Source organism: Hemibagrus wyckioides, linkage group LG13 (assembly GCF_019097595.1).
Source record: "Hemibagrus wyckioides isolate EC202008001 linkage group LG13, SWU_Hwy_1.0, whole genome shotgun sequence".
Classification (NCBI taxonomy): domain Eukaryota; kingdom Metazoa; phylum Chordata; class Actinopteri; order Siluriformes; family Bagridae; genus Hemibagrus; species Hemibagrus wyckioides.
In genome coordinates, this window is record NC_080722.1 from 13,183,100 (window position 1) to 13,205,798 (window position 22,699).

Sequence of the window (22,699 nt, forward strand, 5' to 3'; positions counted from 1 at the left end):
AAAAGATAATCCACCCTCTACTGGGTGACCCCGGAAAGTTGGATTATAAATTATTACAGTATACAGTGGAGAAGAGGAAATTCAAACAGTAATAAGTGTGTTGAAAAGAAGTTTAGTGTAACATATGTCTTGACATGAGTACAGGATAGTCTTTACGTTATCAGAAGCATTTATTTGGTGTATGTCTACATGAAATTATCCACTGAAGAAACAGGGTTGGATTTGGAAATAAGCATTTCTGTAGAGTTCAGTCTTTAAGCTATGTGGGACCATCCACAACAGCAGAAGGGACAGAAGCTTCATGTGGATGTAGAGGTAGAAGATGATGACAGGTTCCTTTTAATCAGTTATATAAGTGAGGAAAGAAACCCACAGTTACATAGTTTCTTGTCTTTGTGTGTGTGTGTGTGTGTGTTTGTGTGTGTGTTTGCCCACATGCTTACTCTGTACATGCTTTAGAAATGTGCTGGACCTCTCTCAGCTGTGCTGTTTTTTTTTCTGACACAAAATTGGATTAACTGTGAACAGAAGAGACAGAGAAATATTGACTCCTTCTCGGAAAGCAGAGAAGGGATGACGCCTTTCCAATAACCATAAACCCTAGGGCTGAAAATAGACCATACAATTGTATATATCACATATGAGCACAGATGGAGGCTGGTGCTGTTCCACATTCTGTGTCAATGAGGAAGTTTTAAATTAACAAACTCCTGGCAATCCTCATGATCAAAAGCAAATATGATAATTAGTTACTAATCATAGCGCACTAGGGTGCATGAATAACATTGTCATTGCTGATGAATGGTTGTGAATGTAATGGTATAAAGTATTTTAAACAGTGAATGTGATGTGAGGAACAGTGATGTTGGGAATCTTACGTATGTACACAGGGTGTTTACGCAGACACATGACGAAGCAATGACATGCTATTCTAGTAAAAGACATTTAATAGATGTTCTGTGTGTGAGACATCTGCTCTCTCACTGTTTATGTCACAATCATACTGTGCCTCATTTCTCCGTTTATTTAACAGCCATTAACCAGATCAAGGTTTTCCGGTAGAACCCTGAGGCATCACAATCAGTCACCTGCCTAATGAAAACCTCTTTTCTCAGACTGGAACATACACACAGGTCTGATGCTAGTGTTTGACACCTGCTGTTCATCAGTAATGCTGTCCATCAGTACTGACTGTAAATAAGGTAGATAGTTTTCTGTGGTGGACAAATAAGCTTTTTAGCATTATACACTTCTTATCCAACAGAATAAATGTTACTATCTTGCCATGCATTTGCTTTTGACTGTATTGTACTGATCAAACACTTTAATATCTCAAAAAGGAGTGATTTTACAAAAGGAAGACCTGCCATCTGCCAGGACCTGCTGAGCCTTTACTATTTTTTTCCCCCTCCTTTATTGGTTCCGAGCAGGAAGTCAATCTCCAAGGACAATGACAGTGCCAAACCCAGCTTTGTTTTGCAGACAGGTTTACGGTCAGGATTGTCTCTCAGCACAGAACCATGTGACTGCTATGCTACTATGCAAATATTTGTATTTATACAGAATGCGCATATTATATTTTCATAGCACTGCTTATTTTACCAGAATGAGCAGACGGCTCAGCTGTAGGGTTACTGAAGGTCGTTTCTCTAGAGCAGTTTTTTTTTTTTCAGAATTGCTTAGCCAGTTTTAGATTTTTGTGCTACTTTGTAAAAGAAAAGTGGTTATGTATAGCAGTAATTGCTTTCCCAACAACAGAAATATTTGTTCCTCATACAGGTTATATTTTCCTACTGTAAACCACAAGCACCAATTAAAAGACCAGACGTGTTGAGTTACGAGCACAACACACCTGTCACACCAAAGCAAATGATCATTCATCAAATTATTCCTAAGTCTTTTTAAAAGCTCACCCAGCCACATTCCTACAGCATATTTATTTTACTAGGCCTAATTTACCAGATAGCAGCTGTATAACCTTAGCCTTAATTTACCTTACAGTAGACAGTACAGAAACTGTAAAATCCTTGCATTTTGTCAGTATCTTGTACAAATTTATTATCTGCTCAAAGGATTATCATTTCTCATAATCACTTTCTTTCTATCTCGAATTCCTGCTTCAGATCATATTATCACACACACACACACACACACACATACGAAATAAATAATTAAAATAATCTTTTTTAATAAAAAAAAATGATTATTTTTATTTGATCTCTCTGTTTGTAATCATACTGTGATCCTCCAAGCTGTAACATGATGTAATGAAAGCGTCTCTCAGCTGTGCTCCTTTCCGGTATATGCTCACCTTTCACACAGTCTCTTTGTCTTCTTTCCTTCATCCTAAATTAGGTATTGCACTGTGACTCTCCTGTCTCGTCTCCTCTCCTCATCATTTTAATCTTTCTGTGTTTTCACACAGAATACCTAGCTGTCAAAGGCGTCCTTGTACCTCCATTGATCCCCTTCCCCCTTTTCCCCCTCTTCTCCTTCTGTTTTGCTATGTGGGAAAGTCACATGGTTTCCGTGAAGTCGTGCACCATAAAGCACTGAGTATGGGGGGATCGGTGGGGGTCTCACTGGCAGCATTGCTTTCAAACTCAACAGTAGTAGCCTTCCAAATGGTTCCCATGTTGCAATGCCTTAAACAAGACTGCCTGCTGCATCTGTACATATTTGCAGAAGAATGTCGTACTAAATAAAGTGCAGCACAAAAATGGTAGCTGTAAAACTTATAGCCAGTATAGCACAGGGAAGTAGCATGCATTAGAATATCTCTAGTGCAGAGCTATAAAGGATTGATGATTGAAATGATGACTGAGACAAAATCAATATGGACACAGTTTAACCTCTAGCTTGTCCTGTTGTTGTTGTTTTTTTTTTTAAATATCGCACTGTCTGATGCAGGACCTACTGAAATATTACACAGATTGGTTAATATAGGGATTGGCTGTTTGATCACTGTTTCACATCTGTCTGTTTCACACCCTGGGTAGTGTACGGGATGTATATCAACCTAACAGGAAATAGCAAGAAATATTTTTGTTCACAAAACTTACAAGAGATATGCATTCAAACTGCATGTTTACTTTGTGATTTAACACAACCGCAAAATAGTTTCAGTTATTCATTCATTATTCATTCTTAGATGCATATGAAATTATTCATAGATGCATATTTTATAATTAGACACTCCATGTATTGCATCAATGTATTTTTGCATTATACAGAAACTATAATGAATTATTGCCAAAATCATGGCCTTATTGTGATTTTTAATATATAACAGGCATCTTTGTATCATAAAAAAGTCTACTCCATAAGTATCTGTAGAAGTTACAAAACAGACTAATCTGTGGTTTAGATATAAGCTAAGATCAAAAGTCAAAACTAAAGCACTAAAAGCCTCCAATCTTCTCCTTATCAGCACTGTGTATGTTTAAGAGCATTGTATTACAAAATAAAGTCGCCAAAGGCGTTTGAGTTTATATATGGTTTCATATTAACATAAACTGTTATTACGAACACATAAAGTACTTTGTAGTTTCTACTGAAAACTTATCTCCATACCATCAAGCAAAAACCCTGCTAGAGAGACGTTAGTATCAGTTAGTACACCAACAAAAACTGTACAGTATTTATTTATTTATTTATTTATATTCAGCTGTGACTAGGTTTACTGTAATATAGTGTGTGTGGCAGGAATGGGATAAAATATTAAAATCATTAACAATGCAAAATACTTATTAAAATGTTTAGTCATTAACTATTAACAGTGCACTCCACAAAGACACAAAGTTAGGTTGAATGCATTCATTGTGCTCTTTTAAACCGAGCCTTTGGCTCTAAAAAGTCTACTGACTTTTTTCTGTGGAACAGCATGAGTCCCATGACAGCAGAGCTATAGTCAATCTGGCAGATGCTGATGCTGTATGAAGGAATGTGGCTGAAAGTACTTCTAGTTCCTGGAATGCCTCTGGCTTTATCTGCAGTGACTTTAATGCAATTACCTCAGCTCAGGCTCACAAAGAGGGTTTCCTGGAACTCCAGAGGGGCCTTTGTTATGACAGGTTTACCGAGTTAACATAAGTACACCTGTCTGCAGTATTCATGTTTTATGGTAGTTACTCATTCATACTCACAGAGAACTCGCAACGACACACACTCCCTCTGATAAAGCCAGAGATATGATTCACTGAAGACTTTGATTCATTTAAAACTAAAACATAGATTTGAAGTGTGAAAGTACAGAGCCAAGCTTTTTTCAAGCTCTTCCAAAGAACAGCAGGTTAAATAAAGTCTAAACAAGGTATTAAAAAAAAGGGGGAAACTAAAAAATTACTTTTTTTTTACTTTTGCTAACGTTTGCTTAATTTAGATGCAGCAAAACAAAAAAGTACAACATTCAAACCAAAAACAACTAAGAGAAAGTGTTTCTAGTCAGGTTTCCTAAGGACTTAACAGAGAGTCAAGCTAACAACACTTTTCCATAGCTGAAACGTTTGCCTAAGGGAGGAATTCACCATAGTTTTGCACTGCAGGGAAGCCATGAGTCATGCTTATTTGGCTTGAGCTGGACGGGTGGCTTTTCCTCTCTACATTTCTCATTCTCAGCAGATCTCTCATTACTTCAGGCAGAGCAGGAAAAATAAAGTTGCTATGGGGACAAATTTTATTTGTATTTATTGCCTTTAATTCAAATCCAAAACCTCTTTGTATAGGCCAAAGAAATACTTTAAATAAACAGCAAGTATTGAGAATGACCCACAATGAACATCTACAGAGGTGGCCAACGATTAACGAGAACTTGAAACTACATTCCAGAAATGTTAATCAGATCATCACTCAGTAAAGCTTATGCATAGTGTTTTACTTTCCTGTAACAAACCTTGATTTTACGGTACATTGTTGTTTAGTGCCACGTTAAGTATGCAGTTAATTGTGCAGGTATTTCTAACAAAAACTGTGTCTCTTCCAGAGGACGAATGAGTAAAACACCACATCATAATATGAGTCAAAAGATGGTGTGATTCAGATATCCTCTTCCTTTTCTTTATACCCATTTACCAAAAGTAACCTGTGTGACTTACAGTATGTTAGAGTTCCATTCATGATGACTTAGACTAGAGACTGAGCCAATGGCCGGCCCAACAAATGCCTTTTCAGTCTTCTCTAAATGCCAGCCATATCTGTACTGTGATAATAATAGATATTAATACATGAATAGTGGGGGAAATATTAGCAGCATATATGTAGAAAGAGCTATGCATTATGCCATGTATAGTTTCATTGACATCATCCTAATGAGAAGAGCTAAGGGAGGAGTGTGGTCAACCACAAGGGGAGGTGTAAGGTGACCCACTGCTAGTCACACAGCCTAGCCTGAAGTTAGCAATCTAGCCTTACAGGACATGTCTTGCTCAAGGCACTTTGTGGTAAGAAGGAAAAGGGCTTCCTGACATTGAGTATGAGTCATCTTCTCAGTGTCTGCATGCAATTCCTTGAATGGTTGGATTGGGCAATGACTGGTTAGAACATCTCCTTACCCACATGTGATAATTGCACCCCTTCTTCCCAACCCTCCTCTCCACCACACACACACACACACACACATAGAGCATTTATAAAGGAACAGCTGATAAACATAGGCAGTGTATTGTGCCTCATACAAATGACTGGATTATAGTGGGTTACAGTGTAAGTGGACCTCCCAAAGAACCAGTTAAATGATTTTTATTTTATTTTATTTTTATGTAAAGATAACAGATAAAAATAGCACTACACAGGATTATCACTCGGAATAAAAAATTATCCTTTTTGTTTTAAACTGTAATTTAGTTTAATACAAAGTGTACACACAATGCTTGAGTATGCATTTTGGCAATGATTCAGTTCAAGATTGAGTCGTACCAGTTGAGGTTATTTGCTTTGAATCATGAATCATTTCCCCTAATATTTAACTGTTTCCATCACTCTGTCAGAGGTTAATCTTTACCATATCTGTCAAAAAAACTTTATCCTCATACAAACTTTTAGCACACTGTAACCTGTCTTATTTTTATTTGACACAGTGATAATTTTAGAAGTCTAAGAACACACTTGTTTGTTCTGTTCTTTTGTAGTAGTATATGACTTATTTATGCCTGTATCCTGTGTCTTAATCTGTTTAGCTGAATTTAGTTTTGAATAAATTAAATGCGCTTTATATAGACATGCACTGCAAATGACATCTGACATTAAATCTGAAGTTATTATTTAGGCTAGATTTGCTCATAGCATTTTCAGTCAGCTATCCCAGCTCTTTGGCGTCAGAGTAAACATGGACTGTCCTTCCCGAAAACAGTGTCTCAATCCAGTAACGATCTATGACCCCTCACTCAATTTCAACAACAGGATACAGCATTTACACAGAGCTGTAGCACCAAGATGAAGCAATCTGAAAAACAATAACAAAGAATTCATAGTGCTTACTGAAACTGGGACCACAATCAGGCGTAACTTTCAGCCACAGGGGTTAAAGGCAACAAGTATGATGAATCATTATATTTCTTTTCACAGAACAGTGCATGAAATAGCACTATACAGCATATGTGTAATACCAAAAATGTATATACCAAAACTGGATGTTTGAAAAATGGAAAAAGACAGGTAAAGTTTTTCCAATCTTCAGCTAAGCAGTTTCAGTGAGCCTGTGTCTACGATAGCCTCATCTGACAGGAGTGGATTCCAAAATGTCCTTCTGTTATTGTAGCCCATCTACCTCAAGGTTTAACGTGTTGTGCTCATCCCATTGTAAAAAGAGTGATAATTTGATCTACCATAGCCTTCTTGTCATCTCAAAAGGCTGGCCCTTCTCCTCTGACCTCTTTCATCAACAAGGCTTTCCCACAGAACTGCTGCTCAGTGGATGACATTACGTAAACTCTATAATCCTATAATCTATGTAAACTCATACAATTCTGTTTAAACTCTATAGACTGTTGTGTGTGGAAAAACCCACATGTTCCTAATAAAGTGTCTGAGTTTGTAGTGTGTTTACACACACACACACACACACACACACACACACACACACATATATATATATATATATATATGTATATATATATTTTAACCCATTGCACATGTGACAAGTCAAGTTGCCTTTTACACACACAAACATACTTTTCCAGAATTATTATCTGAGACTTGTCCGAAATTCCAGTGATGTTGATGCTGTAAAAGGGCTTTAGTAATGACGCATGGTGTACGCACATGGAGACTGAGTGTAGCGTGTGAGGACACATCTGCTCCTGAAGGTGACTCACACCATTCTTGTTCTCTCCCATAGCCATTTAAAGACTGTTCAAATTTCATGCAGTCCTGTGCTCATCTTCAAATTGAAAGCACTTTATAATCCTCCGAGAAAAGTTACGAGAAAGCAGTGGTCTTGCTTTTTTACTCTGCTACTTCAGACTTTGTTGTCTTTAGTCTTTCAAGTTCCCATTTCAGTAACATAAATAATTATTCTTTAGGCTGAGGGAATATTTTCCACATTGCGTCAGCCTGCATATCTAAATTAGTGTAGACGATTAGTTTGTGTGAATGAACAGATCAAATGTTCATTAAGCAAGAGGTTTACCATATATCTGAGAGTCTTAATGACTTTGTTCTTGTCATTTCCTACTGTAGTGGTTAAGCTGTAGTTTCTCTGTGGGTTTAGATATAATCTGTACTCTACTATGCTACCAACTGAATGTGCAGTTTATAGTGAGGTGCAACTGCTGGATCACACGTGTGAAAGTGAGTCAGAGGGAGCCTGTGAGTCTGCCCCATGGCCCCCACACAGCCTTGGCCATGACCTTATTTAAACTTTGAATTAAAGCCACAGTGTAAACAGGAGCCTAGTCACCAGCAAGGTGACAGACAGCCCAGTGTACCTCATTTACTGTCACAGCGTTGTAGCTCTGTGTATGGAAGGAGCTAAAGGGCGGAGCTAAAATAAACTGAGTTAAAAGTATTAAAGTGAATGAACAGTTTTCATTTTTAAGTTTAGTCACTTCTACCTTATTTAACAACTAACTTACTTACTGAACACTTTGAAGATTTGAGGAAAGCCTTGACATCATTGCTCAGCTGCTTCTGACAGAAAAAAATGATACCTATGCAGCTAAACATACAAGGATTCAGTGCTTCTTCTTCGTCTTCCTTCTTTTTATGCAAAAACATGGATGATGTCCTTCCAGTGTAACATCCCAGAATGCAATGATTCTGGGATGATTCTCTATTTAACTCATCCAACCTTACAGTGCGGGAAATCATGCATCATCCTGGAACTCATTTGTGTTTCCGCTAACCCTGCTGTTGCCATAGAAATCAGTGGTGTTGTTGTTTTTTTTGAAGGTTTCTATACATTTCCAGACAGATGGATTCACAACTTTTTCTTGGCTGTCCTCCTGCTACACTGACACTGAGAATATGGTAGTTTTGGCATTGCAGCAGCTCTCCAAAACCGAATGAGTCATTGGGGCTGTGTCCTCTGGAGTGTGGTTTACAGCTAAAGATGTGTGCCTTGCAGGAACCTTCACTTCATCCGTTAAAAATGTGATTAGTCCACCTTTAAAAATGTGTTTCCATCACACATTCAGTCATATGGTGTTTCTGATAAACTAGTCTATTGTCAAAAATGCATGTGTACATTAGCATAGCTAGTGGCACAAATTTCCTGTTGGTCCTAACGTGACTCATCACCACCAAGGCCACAATGACCATTTAGCACAGCCAGGAAAATATGCTCTGTTCACTGAGCAAGTCATTTCCAATGTGCTTTGTTTCATTTTCCCAACAATAAGCTTCTTATATCTAAGTAACTAACACACCCTCACTCCACAGGGAAGAATCAATGAATCAAGTCATTCTGTCACATAACTAACGTAGCATCTGGGAACATGCCTGACTGATGAACTGATAAACGCAGTGTTTCCAGGAAAACTGGCAGAGTAACAAGTATTTACAATTACTAAATAGCACATTGTATTTACCTAGTTTTCAGCATTAATTCTGCATTATTTATTGCATTAAATGTTGTTAATCTAGTTCATGGCCCTCTTCATAATTTATGCACTTCATATTTGCAACATTATTTGTTATTTTGCCTGTTTTTACTTACATGTTGATAACAGATTTAATGTAATTAATTTATACCACTTAAAAAATAAACATTGTTTCAAAGCAGCTTTGCAGAAATCTGGATATAGATTGATATTCTTAATGAACAAGTCACAAGCACTCATGGCAGAAAAACTTCCTAGATAACATGCAGTGAAAATCCTTGAGAGGAAGCAGACTCAAAAAAGAGAATTTATCCTGTTCTGGGACCCAATGTATAGTGGGATTATAAGTCTTTATACTTTCACAGATGTAGACTATATGCAGCATCAGGGTCCTGGAGGAACATTATTTCATTTCACCGTGGTTGAAATGACAATAAAAGTCTTTTGACCTGACTATAGTTTGAGAATCATGATCTTTACGAGTACAGCAGATGTTTGAAGTACAGTATCCAAGTGAAACTGTCCACGTAAGAGAGTGTATTTCTTGTAAGTGCAATCTTTGGGGTATTCATGCGGGGAAGGGTTCCAGTAGGAGATTCACATTAGTGTGTGCCTTTTTACAGCAATAAAGTCCCTGTATTAGTAACGTAAACGACTAAATTCTTCTTCTTCTTCTTCTTCTTCTTCTTCTTCTTCTTATTATTATTATTATTATTATTATTATTATTATTATTATTATTATTCACATTCCAGGATGGAAAATTAGAAAGAAAAAGATGCAAACACTTGTATTTAATAATTGCTGTTCTCCATTTGCAACAGTAAATTCCACCACTGTTTTCAACTGATATGAACAGATTTACACAATGATAAAAAAGAAAAAAAAAAACAATCTTGCCAACAGCTCATTAAAATTCATCCGTTTTTATAGGTTTCCTTGCATGCAGGACCATATTCAGATCAAGCCTCAGCATGTTCGGAAAACTTCATAATTCTGCATGTTTTTCTGTAGACTGCAGTGTTGATTTACATTTGTGTTTTATGAGTCATTGTCTGATCGCACCACATTTGAATAACCACAGGTTTGTCCAGGCCCAGAGACAGCAAAGCATCCCAAAATATTTGATTTTATAATTAATTAATGCAGAAATATAGGTAATTCCAAACGGTTCAAAAAAAAAATATTCTACACTACACTATATTACACTACAACATCCAGTGGTTATTTAACTATTTTTAAGAGCTCGGTGTTATCCACAACAGTCTGAGTGCCTTTCTATTTTTATTGCAGTTTTAGGGTGTATTTAGGAAGGAAGGCACATTGTCTTACAGATATTCCGTTTGCGTCAGTTGCCGCCTACATCCACACCAGCATTCATCAGCACTTTTTGCATCACTACAAAAAAAGAGAAGAATATAAATTGTGAAACTTTTCAGAGGAAACACATCTTTTTGTGCATTTGGAAATGTTGATTTCATGAAAAGCAGTAAAAGCTAAAAAATAATATGATTTCAACATTTGCTTGTTGTCTTTCTCTGTGTGTTTGATGGAACATGCAAAAGCTCTTTAGCAATCCAGTGGTTGTTTTAAATTAGCTGGACAGTGACATTCTGCCAAATACTAACCAGTTTTTTAAGGAAAATGATGATCATATTATTAAATCTTATTAGCAGTTTTGAAATCTTCCAAAGAAACAAATTCCAATTACATCACAGTTAGACTTGGTGTGCTGATCAAATTACAAATTATTGTGCATTGTGTAACCCTAAATACTATACCCAGAAATACACCCTAATGATTCCACCCAGTTATGGTTTTCATGAAAATAAAGTATCCAATGATAAAGCTTCATGGATGGTCAGACTATTTCGTGTTCGTGCCATAATCCATAGAAAGAAGTAAACTCAGATCAAATTAATATAGAGACCAAAATGTTATTTATGGCCAGAGTTTTTTGAGATGCTCAAATGTACCACTGAGTACAAAAGTGTTATTTCACAGCACCATGGCACATTACATCATGCAGAATGATTTAGTAAACTAATCACAAAGTGGCAATACACTTCACTGGCTAGCAATGCTAAATTTGCAGAAATGCACAACTAAATATTTTTACTTGGCTCAAGTGCAAATGACCTAAACATTATTCTTTGTACGTTTTGAAGTTACACCAGTGCTGTGAATATTGATAATTTAGTTACTGTTTAATAGAGATGCGTACATGAAGGAAGACACAGAGTTTAACAGACTTATCCACAAGTCTCAAACTTCATTGATATGTTATCAGTTATACATCTTCTAAGAACAAGGATCGCCATTCAGAGGATAAACATTAACAGAATACTCATAATATTTTTTTCAAGGCATTAAGCTGTTTAAACATATCCCTTTCCAGCAAACTATCAAGTATTCCTGTAAGGGATCAAGCTCTAGCTAGCCATCACATATATCTAGGAAGCAGCGCAGTGTTGCGGCTTCTCCATTTTCAGGAAATACGGGGGTTCAGATGTGGCCTAAACCAAGTTTTTCTTTAAAGCTGTAAATGGGGGTTGTGGTTACTGTTATACGAATATCTTTGGGAATGAGAGAGGAGAAAAACCGTGTCACATATCAGCTTGAATAGAAAAGCTGTGCACTACTCATTGAGGTAAGTTCTTTGTGTTCCAGTAAGCTGAATCACCCCCACCACAGGAATAAAGGTGAAGCAGATGTCAAGCAAAAGTAACAGCTTTTGCACATACCATTTAATCAAGTCTTGTTTTATTTATTTCCCTCTTTTCTCATATTGTCCTTCTGCTTTTGTCTGTTAAACTATCATTTCTGTCGATGCATGTTGCTGTGCAAGAATTCTTCAACTTTCTCTCACACACACACAGACACACCTTTTGTAAAATACTGCACAAAGGTGCATATGTGTGTTCACTGCATGTGGCTTTGTGCTTGTATACACATTTGCACTTGGTTTCTTGGTACAGCCAGCGTATGTTGTTTTGATGGTGCTGTAGGTGTATGCGGTGAGTAGTTTCATGCTTATGTGTGAAGAACATTACTCAAGCTTTCAGGTGTTACCTGTATTCTTTTCAAATGAGCAGACAGGAAGCCCCTTTCATTTCTCTGGTTTCCTGTCCGCTAAAGTCTAGAATGCGCTATGCTTGCAGTATCTTTCTTTTTGTCTCTGCCAATTAACTAAGACAGCTTTTCCTGACTCTTGTGCTTTGATATTTTGTTTGCAACCTATAACACTGACTCAGGCTTTCTCGGGTGGTTATATTGTAATATGTATCATCTCTGTTAAGTTGTTGCACATCATGGTTTAATGTAATGAGATCACAAGCACAGAAATCATTTTTGTGGTAAGGCGACAGTATGTATATGGACTTCTTTAGTTAGTGTGCAAGTTCAAAAAATGCACAGTGGACAGTTCTGGTGGATCTCTATGCAAAGTCAGTAGAGTATGTGACAGTGGTTTGTCACTGTCAGACACTTGATTTGTTTTTCCATCAAGTGAAGGTCACTAGATTTTTAACTTTCACTACATGTGCTGTAATTCACTTACAGTGTGATGAGCCTGGTCTGTTAGAATTTATTTATTTATTTATTTATTTATTTATTTATTTATTCATTCATTCATTCATTCATTCATTCATTACCCACAAACACCCAAGACAATAAAATGCACCTTAATTAATTATCAAATCATTGATTTAGGCTGTCACAATTGATTACGTTGATGGATATAGCAGGGTGACACACTTGACAAATATGAATAATTTTCAAGTGGTGATACACACTCTAAAGTGAAAACATATCCGTTGTCAGGACATTGTTCAAAACAAAGAGAAAAGAAAGCAGGGAGTAAGGAAGAAAAAAAGTGAGCGGTAAGGAGGGGGAAATGAGTTCTTACAGTAAAGGAACGTGAGTTAGAGCATGAGCTCCCGCTCTGTACCTCCCCTTCCTGCCTGTGTCCTCTCTCTCTCTCTCCCTCTCTCTCTCTCTCTCTCTCTCTTTTACACACACACACACACACACACACACAAACACACACACATTTAAGCTCTCTCAAACACATACACTACTTTTATTCACTCCCCCTCTTTCTCTCTCTTCTTTTTCTCGCTCGCTTGTGCAAATACAAATTATATATACTTTAATCAGCCTCTCTTTCTCACAGGCACACAAACACAATATGCAAGCAGTAAAGAGTCAACTCAATTAAAAAGCCTCTTTCCTGGAAACCAGGCTCTGATGGCACAGGAGGTATGTAGGGAATGGGAACCATGTGTTACTTGGGAAGGGTTGGTGTGTGTGCGCGTGTGTGTGTATGTGTGTGTGTCTGTGTGTGTGTGTGTGTGTGTGTGTGTGTGTGCATGCGTGTGTGTGAGAGAGAGAGAGTGTGTGTGTGCACAAGTGTGTATTGGGGGTGGGAAGAAGTTGAGAGACAGGTTACAATTAAGGCACTCAGTGATAGGCATGTAGCTGTATTAGGCAGGGAGTTTGAATGATGAGAAATAGGAGGAGGGGAAAATCGCCCTCACAGTGTGTGAGTAATGTGGATTCACTGTCTCAGCTTCACAATTACCTTGAAAGTTGGCATTAGAGATATCTTACTTATTCTCCAGAACGTGCCTTTCTCCCACTTTCTCTCTAGCACACTCACATAATGGCCCCAAGCCATTAATTGTTTGGCCACAGAGTTCCTATTGTAAATCTTTCCCATAAACCATCTTTCATCCCAGGCTGCACACAGTGACCTCCCACAGTACCAGCAATCAACAGACCTTGCACTAGGATATCACAGGCCCCTGGGAATAAAGTCTTAAACAGGCCTGCTTTAGGCATATGTAAATGATGTGTGTATTGGTTGTGTGTAGGTGTGTGAGTGTCTCTATGCAAGTTTTGTCTGGACCATGCCACTGAGTTCAGCACTGTTTTCATAGCAATTTCCTGATGCTGATGTCACTGAGTCTGCAGAAATGACGGTGAAGCTGAACTGCTTTGTAGATTCACATTAGCCATATTTGCATAAAAAGGAGAAAGGAACAGAGACACAGTAGGTTAGCATGGCTGAATTTGGACAATCCTTTGAGAATAGTCTTTTATAATATAAGGTGAGGTTCTTCTCCTCTTTGGGGTACTGTTAATAAGTCTTCTGTTTCCACTCTTACATTAAGATTCAGACATCCTAGCCTGTGGTACAAGAGTATAACTGGTTGGGTGTACCCAGCTAGCCCTAACCATCAAACTGTATAATGCTGGCAAAAAGCATGTTTTCCCATAGATTTTTGTTTTCTGCTGAGGCTATTTTTTCAGGCGGCATTTTGGTCTGTTTGAACTTTATTATAGTAATTCTTTTTTGAATAATCATTGATTTGGGGTGCCACATAACAAGCACTAAAATGGTTTTTCGAAGAGCTTTAACATAATAATTCAAGAACAAGTCTGATTTAGCACCTTATATTTAACTGGTTCTGATGTCGTGCGTCATATTCCATGAGCATCTTGGCTTATTGTCTCAAATTATTTTCCTAGCAAGTAATCCCTAAAACCAAAGATGGCACAACCCACGTGTGAACATTGCACCAGTGAGCAACCACACAAAAATTAATAATTGCAAATGCTAACAACTCTCTCTGGTTTCTATAATACCTTCATGGTTCTCTAGCTTACATGTGTTTTGGGGGTGTGGCTTTAGAGACAACGCTGAAGGGAGGGGTTGTATTTGTTTGAATGTACTGTTTCAAAGTTCTACCAAAATCCCTGACTGTGCCTTTAAATCATATGGTGCACTGTGTATACAGTGGATTTCTTCTTCTTGAATGCACATAAATATGCAACACAAGCAAAGCATTCATTTCCATATACGTTCCACATTTCACACATCCTTTCACACTCTCGTCTTATGTACACACAAACACACGCACTCAAAACACAGTCTTCCCTGAGCCTCTGCAGTCGTACAGGATGTATAAAAAAAAACGACCTCACATTCCTTTCCTGTTAGGTCAACCACAATATGGGACTGACACACGAGAGGACTGGACTGCTTCCCAGCACACACCAGCCCTCTGGAGTCCTGTTACTCCCAGTCACTCAGTGAGGCTTCTACACACACACACACACACACACACACTTTTAAGGGCACACAGCAAAAGTGAGAACACTGCTTCTTCAGAATCAAACTCTATCTACCCACAAACTGTGTATAATTCAACATATAAATATTTCAAAATGTTTAAAAATGATTCAAATATTAAAGAGATATTGGTTGAAGAGTCTTTTTCTAACCATTTATGTTTAGTTCATCCACATCCTATTACATAGTATATACAATATGTAGAATTAAGCCAGGATTTATTTAATATATTGTAACTATATTTATATTTTTATAATATATAATATATATATATATTTATATATTTTACTTCATTTGAAGTTAACAGGCAGTGATTATGTGTTTATTTTGCACATTTATTGATACCATGTACAGTAGTACATCAGTAGTATAATCTACCAAGCTTGACTGGGTGAATGTAATTACAACGATTCACATAGAACACATACCTAGATAACAGTTCTTCTAATCATGATAACCGTTAGGATAAATGTGTGTCCAGCTTCAAGTGTTCTGACTTCAGGAAATGAGCAGTGATTGCAGAAATCTTCATAGTGCAAACTCAGGAGAGCACAGTGCAGCGCAGTAGTGATCGTCTCCCATCAAGAGGCTTACCATAGGGCCCTCAGATGGTTGAGAGCAGAAAGAGATCTGTAAGCTGATTTACGGGAAAGTCCTGATTAAACTGTGTGTTGATAGCTGTGAAATGTAAACTTCCTGAATTGCAGTTCTGCAATTTTTTTTTCTTTTTTTCTGCAGTTTGTATCCTCTCTCATATGTGGAGCAAAACTGTGGAGCCAAACTGTGTGTGTGTGTGTGTGTGTGTGTGTGTGAGAGAGAGAGAGAGAGAGAGAGAGAGATATTTTGTGTACATACAAACAATGCTGTATTTGTGAAGTGGGGGGGTGGGGGTTGTCGGGAACTCGAAGGCCCTGGGGCTTTGTGTTTGGCGGGCGTTGGCTCTGACTGCTTCAGCTGTGGACCTGGTGACTACAGCTTTTGTTTCTGGACTTTGAAGAAGCTGGGTGGAAAGAAGGAGGGGCTTAAACAAGTATATGGAAAAAAGTGATTTCCCAAAGGACATGAAAGGAATACACCAGAGGACAGTAAGATGCTGCCATTGAGTGTGTGTTCAGGACAGCATGTGCATGTCTCACACGCCAAGCATTTCCCATAAAAATAACCAGTTACTGAATCTACCTCTCTTCCATATGTAACACCCCCGGGTCCTCTCATACACTCATGCATAAAAGCACTCCATGGCTTCTGTTTGGATGTCTGCTTTTAATGAGCATGGAATTTACCCATAATGCTCTGGCATGAACAAAATTGAAGGAGATGAACACTTCAACTGTACTTTATGGAAATGGATAAGTGATGGCTCGAGCTCAGATCGTGCTAGCACAAATTTAAAAAGCAGCCTCTGATTTCTATAACAGCTGGTAAACTTGGTTAACACTGAGAGAAAAACTGCAGGATTGAATATGAATTCTGTTATAAGGTGGGGCCTTCATGAACACATTTGTTTGTCCAGCACATCGCACAGATGTTTGATCGGATTGAGATCTGGAGTTGACTGGATTTAGGGCCCAGTTCAACACCTTGAACTCTTTATCATGTTCCTCAAACCATTCTTGAACAGATTTTCCAGTAGGGCTGGGTTCATTAGTCTGCTAAATGAGGCCACTGCATTAGGGAATGCTTTTGCCATGAAAGGGTATATTTGGTCTGCAATAATGTGTGCACTAAATGCACTAATATGTTTAGGTAGGTGCTGTGTCAAAGAATCATCCACACTAATGCCAGGAAACAAGGTTTCCCAGTACATTGCCCAGAGCATTACCTTGTATCTGCTGGCTTGCCTTCTTCTTATAGTGCATCTTAGTGCCATCTTTTCACCAGGTAGGTCTCAAACACACATACACACACACACACACACACACACACACACACACACACACACACCTGGCTGTCCACAGGATGTAAAAGAATATATGATTCAACAGGCCAGACCACCTTCTTCTATTGCTCCAAGGTCTGCATATGTGTGTGCGTGTTTTACTATTTATTTTTTAAAAATAAAAACATTAAATCTATGTCTATCCATTGCTTCTTTGTCACACATAAATACTAAAGCCTTGATGACTCATAAAACACACATTACAATTAATTATTCTATCGATTTATTTCTTCCAAAGCCCTCTTCTTCAATGACACTGTAATAAGAGCAGTTGCTACTGTATGTACTCTTCACTTCTAAGGAAAGACTTTTTTTTAACACTAATGCTAATGACCAAAGTCTTACTATTTCAAACATCTAGCTTGATTTGATTCATTGTGGATCATTTATTTAATTTTCAATTAAGTGGTTTTTCATCTGCTTCTTCTTTCATGATGTGTCAATTACAATAAGAAGAGAAAGAGTTTTAATAACATCTTTTACTTACAGTGCAAAATAATCAATCAACAAATGGGTAATCAATGAGACATTAAGAGCTCAGAATTAGAGTCTTTTCCTTACAGCTAATGCTATACAGAATCACTATGGCCTGTAAAAAAAACAGTAAACTAAGCCCATGTTATTCTCACAATTCATTGTAACTATAATACTTGCATTTATATTTAACATGTCCATGTAGTAACAAACTGAACAAAAGTTAAGCACACAAGATCCATTTTGTAAAAATAGTACTCTTTAATATAAATTATGGAAATATTTTATAAATATAAATATGTGCAAAGTTCCTTGCTGCATTTTCTGTTGTAATGCCATTGTTTTCAGGTTTACTGATTTTCAAGCTTGCACTGTGGGTCATTAGACTAGACCTTAAGATGCCAAATCTTTATAAAAGACAGAGTACAAAAACATGTTGTCCTCTTGTGGTGACACATGTAAACATCGTCTCTATTTGACAAAATACAAAAAAAGAGAGAGAAAGCAATAAGAAGTTGAACCATAAGCCCTTCCACTGACTTACAATACATTCATTTAATTGTAGACAGCATGTGCTGCTGAAGAAACACTACGTCATTGTTACTGAATGAGGGATATGAGGCATGACTGATTACTTCTTAGCGCATACAGAAGGAACGCCTCTGGTTTGAGAGGAACACAATCCTCCATGTCAAACTCCAGGATTAGTAAATAAGGGTTTTGCATACTGTGCTTGGCTTTGTTTCACAGTACATGAACTGTCAACTCATGGAAGTTTGTGTTGTATTGTAATATCATCACCAGCATGTTGAATGTTCTATAACTGTCTGGCATTTCCCAGCAAAACTGAGACTCTTTGCCTGTCAAAAATAAAGCAACAACAGTTCACTGAGCTTTCCTTTTGAGACTACTGTAATATCTGAGTCCTCTCTTGTCTACTTTGATCCTTTGTATTGATGCATATTTAAACATCAGTCTCGTCTTGTAACCCCACACAGATGCCAGTGTTGACACAGCGGTGCCAGTAGTGAATAGCCGCCCCGTTTGCTTCCCCACGTCGACCTATGAGGCAATTACGCTTGGCAGCCCGCAGTGGAAATGTATATGTCATTTCAAACAGCCGACGCTAGGCACTCAAACACCGGCGTCCAAAACTCTTCTTTTAACAGTGTGTCAAGTGGGGATGAAACTGTGTGAGACAGCTTTTTATTCATATAGTAAAGGCTGCAAATCAGCCATAGCAGCGTATTCAACCCTTGTACTGATAACCTATCAATTGTGTTAATATTCAACAGGGTTTGTGTTTTTTTCCAAACAGACCCAAGAACAGACTCCAAAGGTAAGAAGCTAAAGCACGATGCCTCTGATCATCTGCTTTTGGTCCTGGCTGCTCTGCTGTTCATCCTATTGCATGCGAGTCCATACTTTGTGCTGTCCATCACATAGCAACCCCCTGCCAAAGGTCATACTATAGAGGGTGAAGGCACAGTAAGCCACAGCTGGCCTGCAATACTGATAGATGCTGAGAGCTTCTCAGTGCACACAGCTCACACACTTAATGAACTCCAGAGCTTCGTAACACTGTACTGCTTCCGATCTGCCTGTGGTCTTTTGCTGGTCAATTCCACCACTGCCCAACATACAGTTCTGTATATGTGGTTCAGTCTCTGTGCTCCAGAACCATGTGATGGTTATTATATAGGTGCATCATACTCCTGAAGGAACTCTTGGAGCGACTGAGGCAGCTGGTCCCGTTTATTAGACACATCTATGTGGCCATTGAGTGTCTTGCGGCAGAGGTGCTGCAGTGTGGACATGCTGGAGGCCAGAGGGCGCAGCAGCTCCAGTGGGATTTTCTCTCCTCCAGAATAAATGAAGTATGTACTCCCATCTGCCCCACTGCTGCCACCTTCATTGTCCACTCCAGATGGGACTACAGACAGGGACCCCGCTTCTCTGGCAGAGGGCATGTAATGATGAATGAGTTTCAACACACAATCAAAACGTGGCACAGTTTGCAAGCTGCGTGGGTCCGTTTGCAAAAAAAAGGAGCAGGCATCACATTGGATACGCAGGTTCTTGGTGCCCGTGGCCGTCTTCACGCTTAAGGTGAAAAAGTGCCGGTTGTCAGAGCTGTCACGCACCAGGAAAGTGCCGGGTGGCTCAGTGCTCAGCAAGGCGCTGGCCTCCTTCCCACTCACAGCGTTCCAGTAGAAGCCACTCTCCTGCAGCTTGCGCGCAGCCGCCACCACCATTTGATACTGCGCCCTGGAGCTAAAGGTCTTGTAGCGGTGGGCAGGCAGGCGTACTCCGCCTTGGAAGGGGCTGCTGCTCATGGCGCCGTTGAGCCTGCTGTGTGTTACCATGGCGCTCTGCCCGTGCCCCGTCCCGGCTTGGGGGTCCAGGGCCGCAGGCTCGTCCCAGCCAGGGTGCACAGGCACCACACAGCACCAACACAATGCCCACAGCTCCGGCGCCTTGTCAACATCCAGAATCAAGGATGGCTCAACGGGTATGGGATGCAGCTGGAGAAAGAAAAAGTGCAGAGTGTCAGTATTTACATGAATGATTGGTGCCAGCACATCCTAGAGTGTAAACCCTTGAACAAGGGCTTAATGTTATGTCCTTAGGAAAATACAAGGTGTATGAAATAAGCATATAGGCTAGATATTCGCCTAATAGTCATGGAGCCAGATAAACTGGCATACAATCGACGCTTTATTTTTAGTTAACTGCCGAGTGTGTACATTTGATACAGGCAACACTTCGATCGCAGACAGGCTTTTGGAGCGAGATGTGTGAATGGGGTGCTCCAGTTCATTGTGAATGACCCATTTCCTCATTCGTGCCAAGCGGACTCTTTCTCATGTTGCATTGGAGGCGCTCTGTGAGCTCGACACAAAAGCAGAGAGGGACAAGTGAACCCCTCTTCAACCACTAAATACCAAGCAGCCGTAGAGCTGCAGTCTTCCTAACCAGTGCTGGTGGGATTTACAAACACGATCGCGGACTATTTCAACAAAGCGCGTTCTTATACAAGCAGAAAAGCTCTGAAACCTCACACTGCCGCTGCGCAAACACACAATACAACCTATATTTATTCACTTATTTATTTAAATCATCTATTGATTTTTTTTCCGACTCTCCCCGAACTGTAGCACAATCATACAAACAGAGCCTTAAATACCCACTAATATACAGTCCACCTGTATGATTTGCATACAATACATTTTTATTATAGGACAGAAAAAAAGAGCAAAAATAATCAGCTTGATAGTTACCTTGAAAGTCTTATCCGAGCCAATCTTGTAGTGGTGTTTAAACGGACCTTTCTCCCCCTCTCTCACTCTCTCTCTCTTCTGAAGGGCTCCTTTTCAAACCCTGTAAATGCGCTGTTAAAAGTGGTGTTGTCGGGAAACGGTTTTACGGCAGACGAGTTTGTGTAGAGTGTGATAACGTTCTCACGTCTCCCCCTGATGAGGGGTAGTGGAAGTCTTCTCTCTACATCTAGTGGGAGCCCACTATTTCTGAACGGCTCCACCCCTTTGCTTCCAGTAAGCAAGCGCGCGCGCGCGCACACACACACACACACACGCACACACACACACCCGTTCGCTCGCTCACTTGGCGGATTGCCCATAAATAATCAGCATGACCTTTTTCTACGAGACGATTCCTGGTATACACACTCCTCCCTTCCCCCTCTTCTCTTCCCCGTCAGACTACAAGGTGAAAAAAGTTGAAGCGCCCTTGCAGAATTAAGCTTCACCAGACCGCACTGATGTAACACACCGCTTCCTTTTGCTCTTATTTTTTTCCGAATTTTTGCAATTTCCTTTTATTATTCAGTCGCAACGATGTTTTATCGCTTAGATTACTGAAACACTATCCGATTCCAGGAAATCAAATGTGTGCTCTACAGACAAATATACTACTGTGTGTGTGTGTTTGTGAGTGTGTAGATGTTTTATGATAAACTTCTGCTTGTCGAAACGCATATGGCTCCCATACCTATAGACAGATTTAACATGGCAGCTCTGATTCAGTAAAGCTCTCCTGTACGCCATCTATAGGATGATGAGAGCAAGAGACTGCATCCTAAACCATATACTACAGCCTTAACATAGTGTGTCTAAGTAGAACAGCAAGATGTGATTTTGGACGTAGCCATGGATACAGGGCCCTTATTTATTTATTTATTTATTTATTTATTTAGCTTTCTCTCTCTCTCTCTCTCTCTCTCTCTCTCTCTCTATATATATATATATATATATATATATATATATATATATATATACCTGGGAGCACAAGTAAGCTTTTCTGTAGGCTGTTTTCTGTGTATTCTGAAACCTTAGGATGTTTTCACAGATAAACAGAAATACATTTTGGGTAGGTTCTTAAATTGCAGCATCTGAAAAATCCTGCTGTTTTCTTTATTTATTTATTTTTAAAGCTGTCCTGTCGCCAAAGCACACTGTGATCCATATTAGCAGGGCATCAGGCATCAACGGCAAGCTGTAATCTACCCTCTTCTTGCTATGCAGTAATTGCTGATACACATCCTGGTCCTTCGACACTGTTCAAATTAGTAATGGGAAGTTCGGTTCATTTTAGTGACTCGGCTCTTTGAATCTTGTCAGCAAAATGAACTAATCATTTTTCGAGTCACTTCATTCATTTTGGGACACCCCTCCAAATCATTGAATTCAGGTGATGTTTTTCAGGAGCTGGGCTTGGCCCCTTAGTTCCAGTGAAAGGAACTCTTAATGCTTCATCATACCAAGACATTTTGGACAATTTCATGCTCCCAACTTTGTGGGAACAGTTTGGGGGTGACCCCTTCCTGTTCCAACATGACTGCACACCAGTGCACAAAGCAAGGTCCATAAAGACATGGATGAGCGAGTTTGGTGTGGAGGAACTTCACAGAGTCCTGACCCCAACCCAGTAGAACTTCTTTGGGATGAATTAGAGCGGAGACTGTGAGCCAGGCCTTCTCGTCCAACATCAGTGCTTGACCTAACAAATGCGCTTCTAGGGAATGGTCAAAAATATCCAGAATCACACTTCTAAACCTTGTGGAAGGCCTTCCCAGAAGAATTGAAGCTGTTATAGCC

The 22,699-nt window shown here is 39.1% G+C and overlaps 1 protein-coding gene across 1 annotated transcript; it reads right to left on the bottom strand.

Moving 5' to 3' along the window:
- Window positions 1–17,821: 17,821 nt before the first annotated feature.
- Window positions 17,822–21,200, bottom strand: socs3b (suppressor of cytokine signaling 3b). The gene is made up of 2 exons (XM_058406941.1): window positions 20,864–21,200; window positions 17,822–20,107 (listed from the first exon to the last, which is right to left on the bottom strand). The coding sequence occupies exon 2, from the start codon at window positions 19,946–19,948 to the stop codon at window positions 19,277–19,279; it is 672 nt and encodes a 223-aa protein (XP_058262924.1). The 5' UTR covers window positions 19,949–20,107; window positions 20,864–21,200; the 3' UTR covers window positions 17,822–19,276.
- Window positions 21,201–22,699: the final 1,499 nt, after the last annotated feature.

Coding starts and splice junctions, on each gene's coding strand:
- socs3b (XM_058406941.1), bottom strand. CDS start 19,948: ATGGTAACACACAGCAGGCTCAACGGCGCCATGAGCAGCAGCCCCTTC.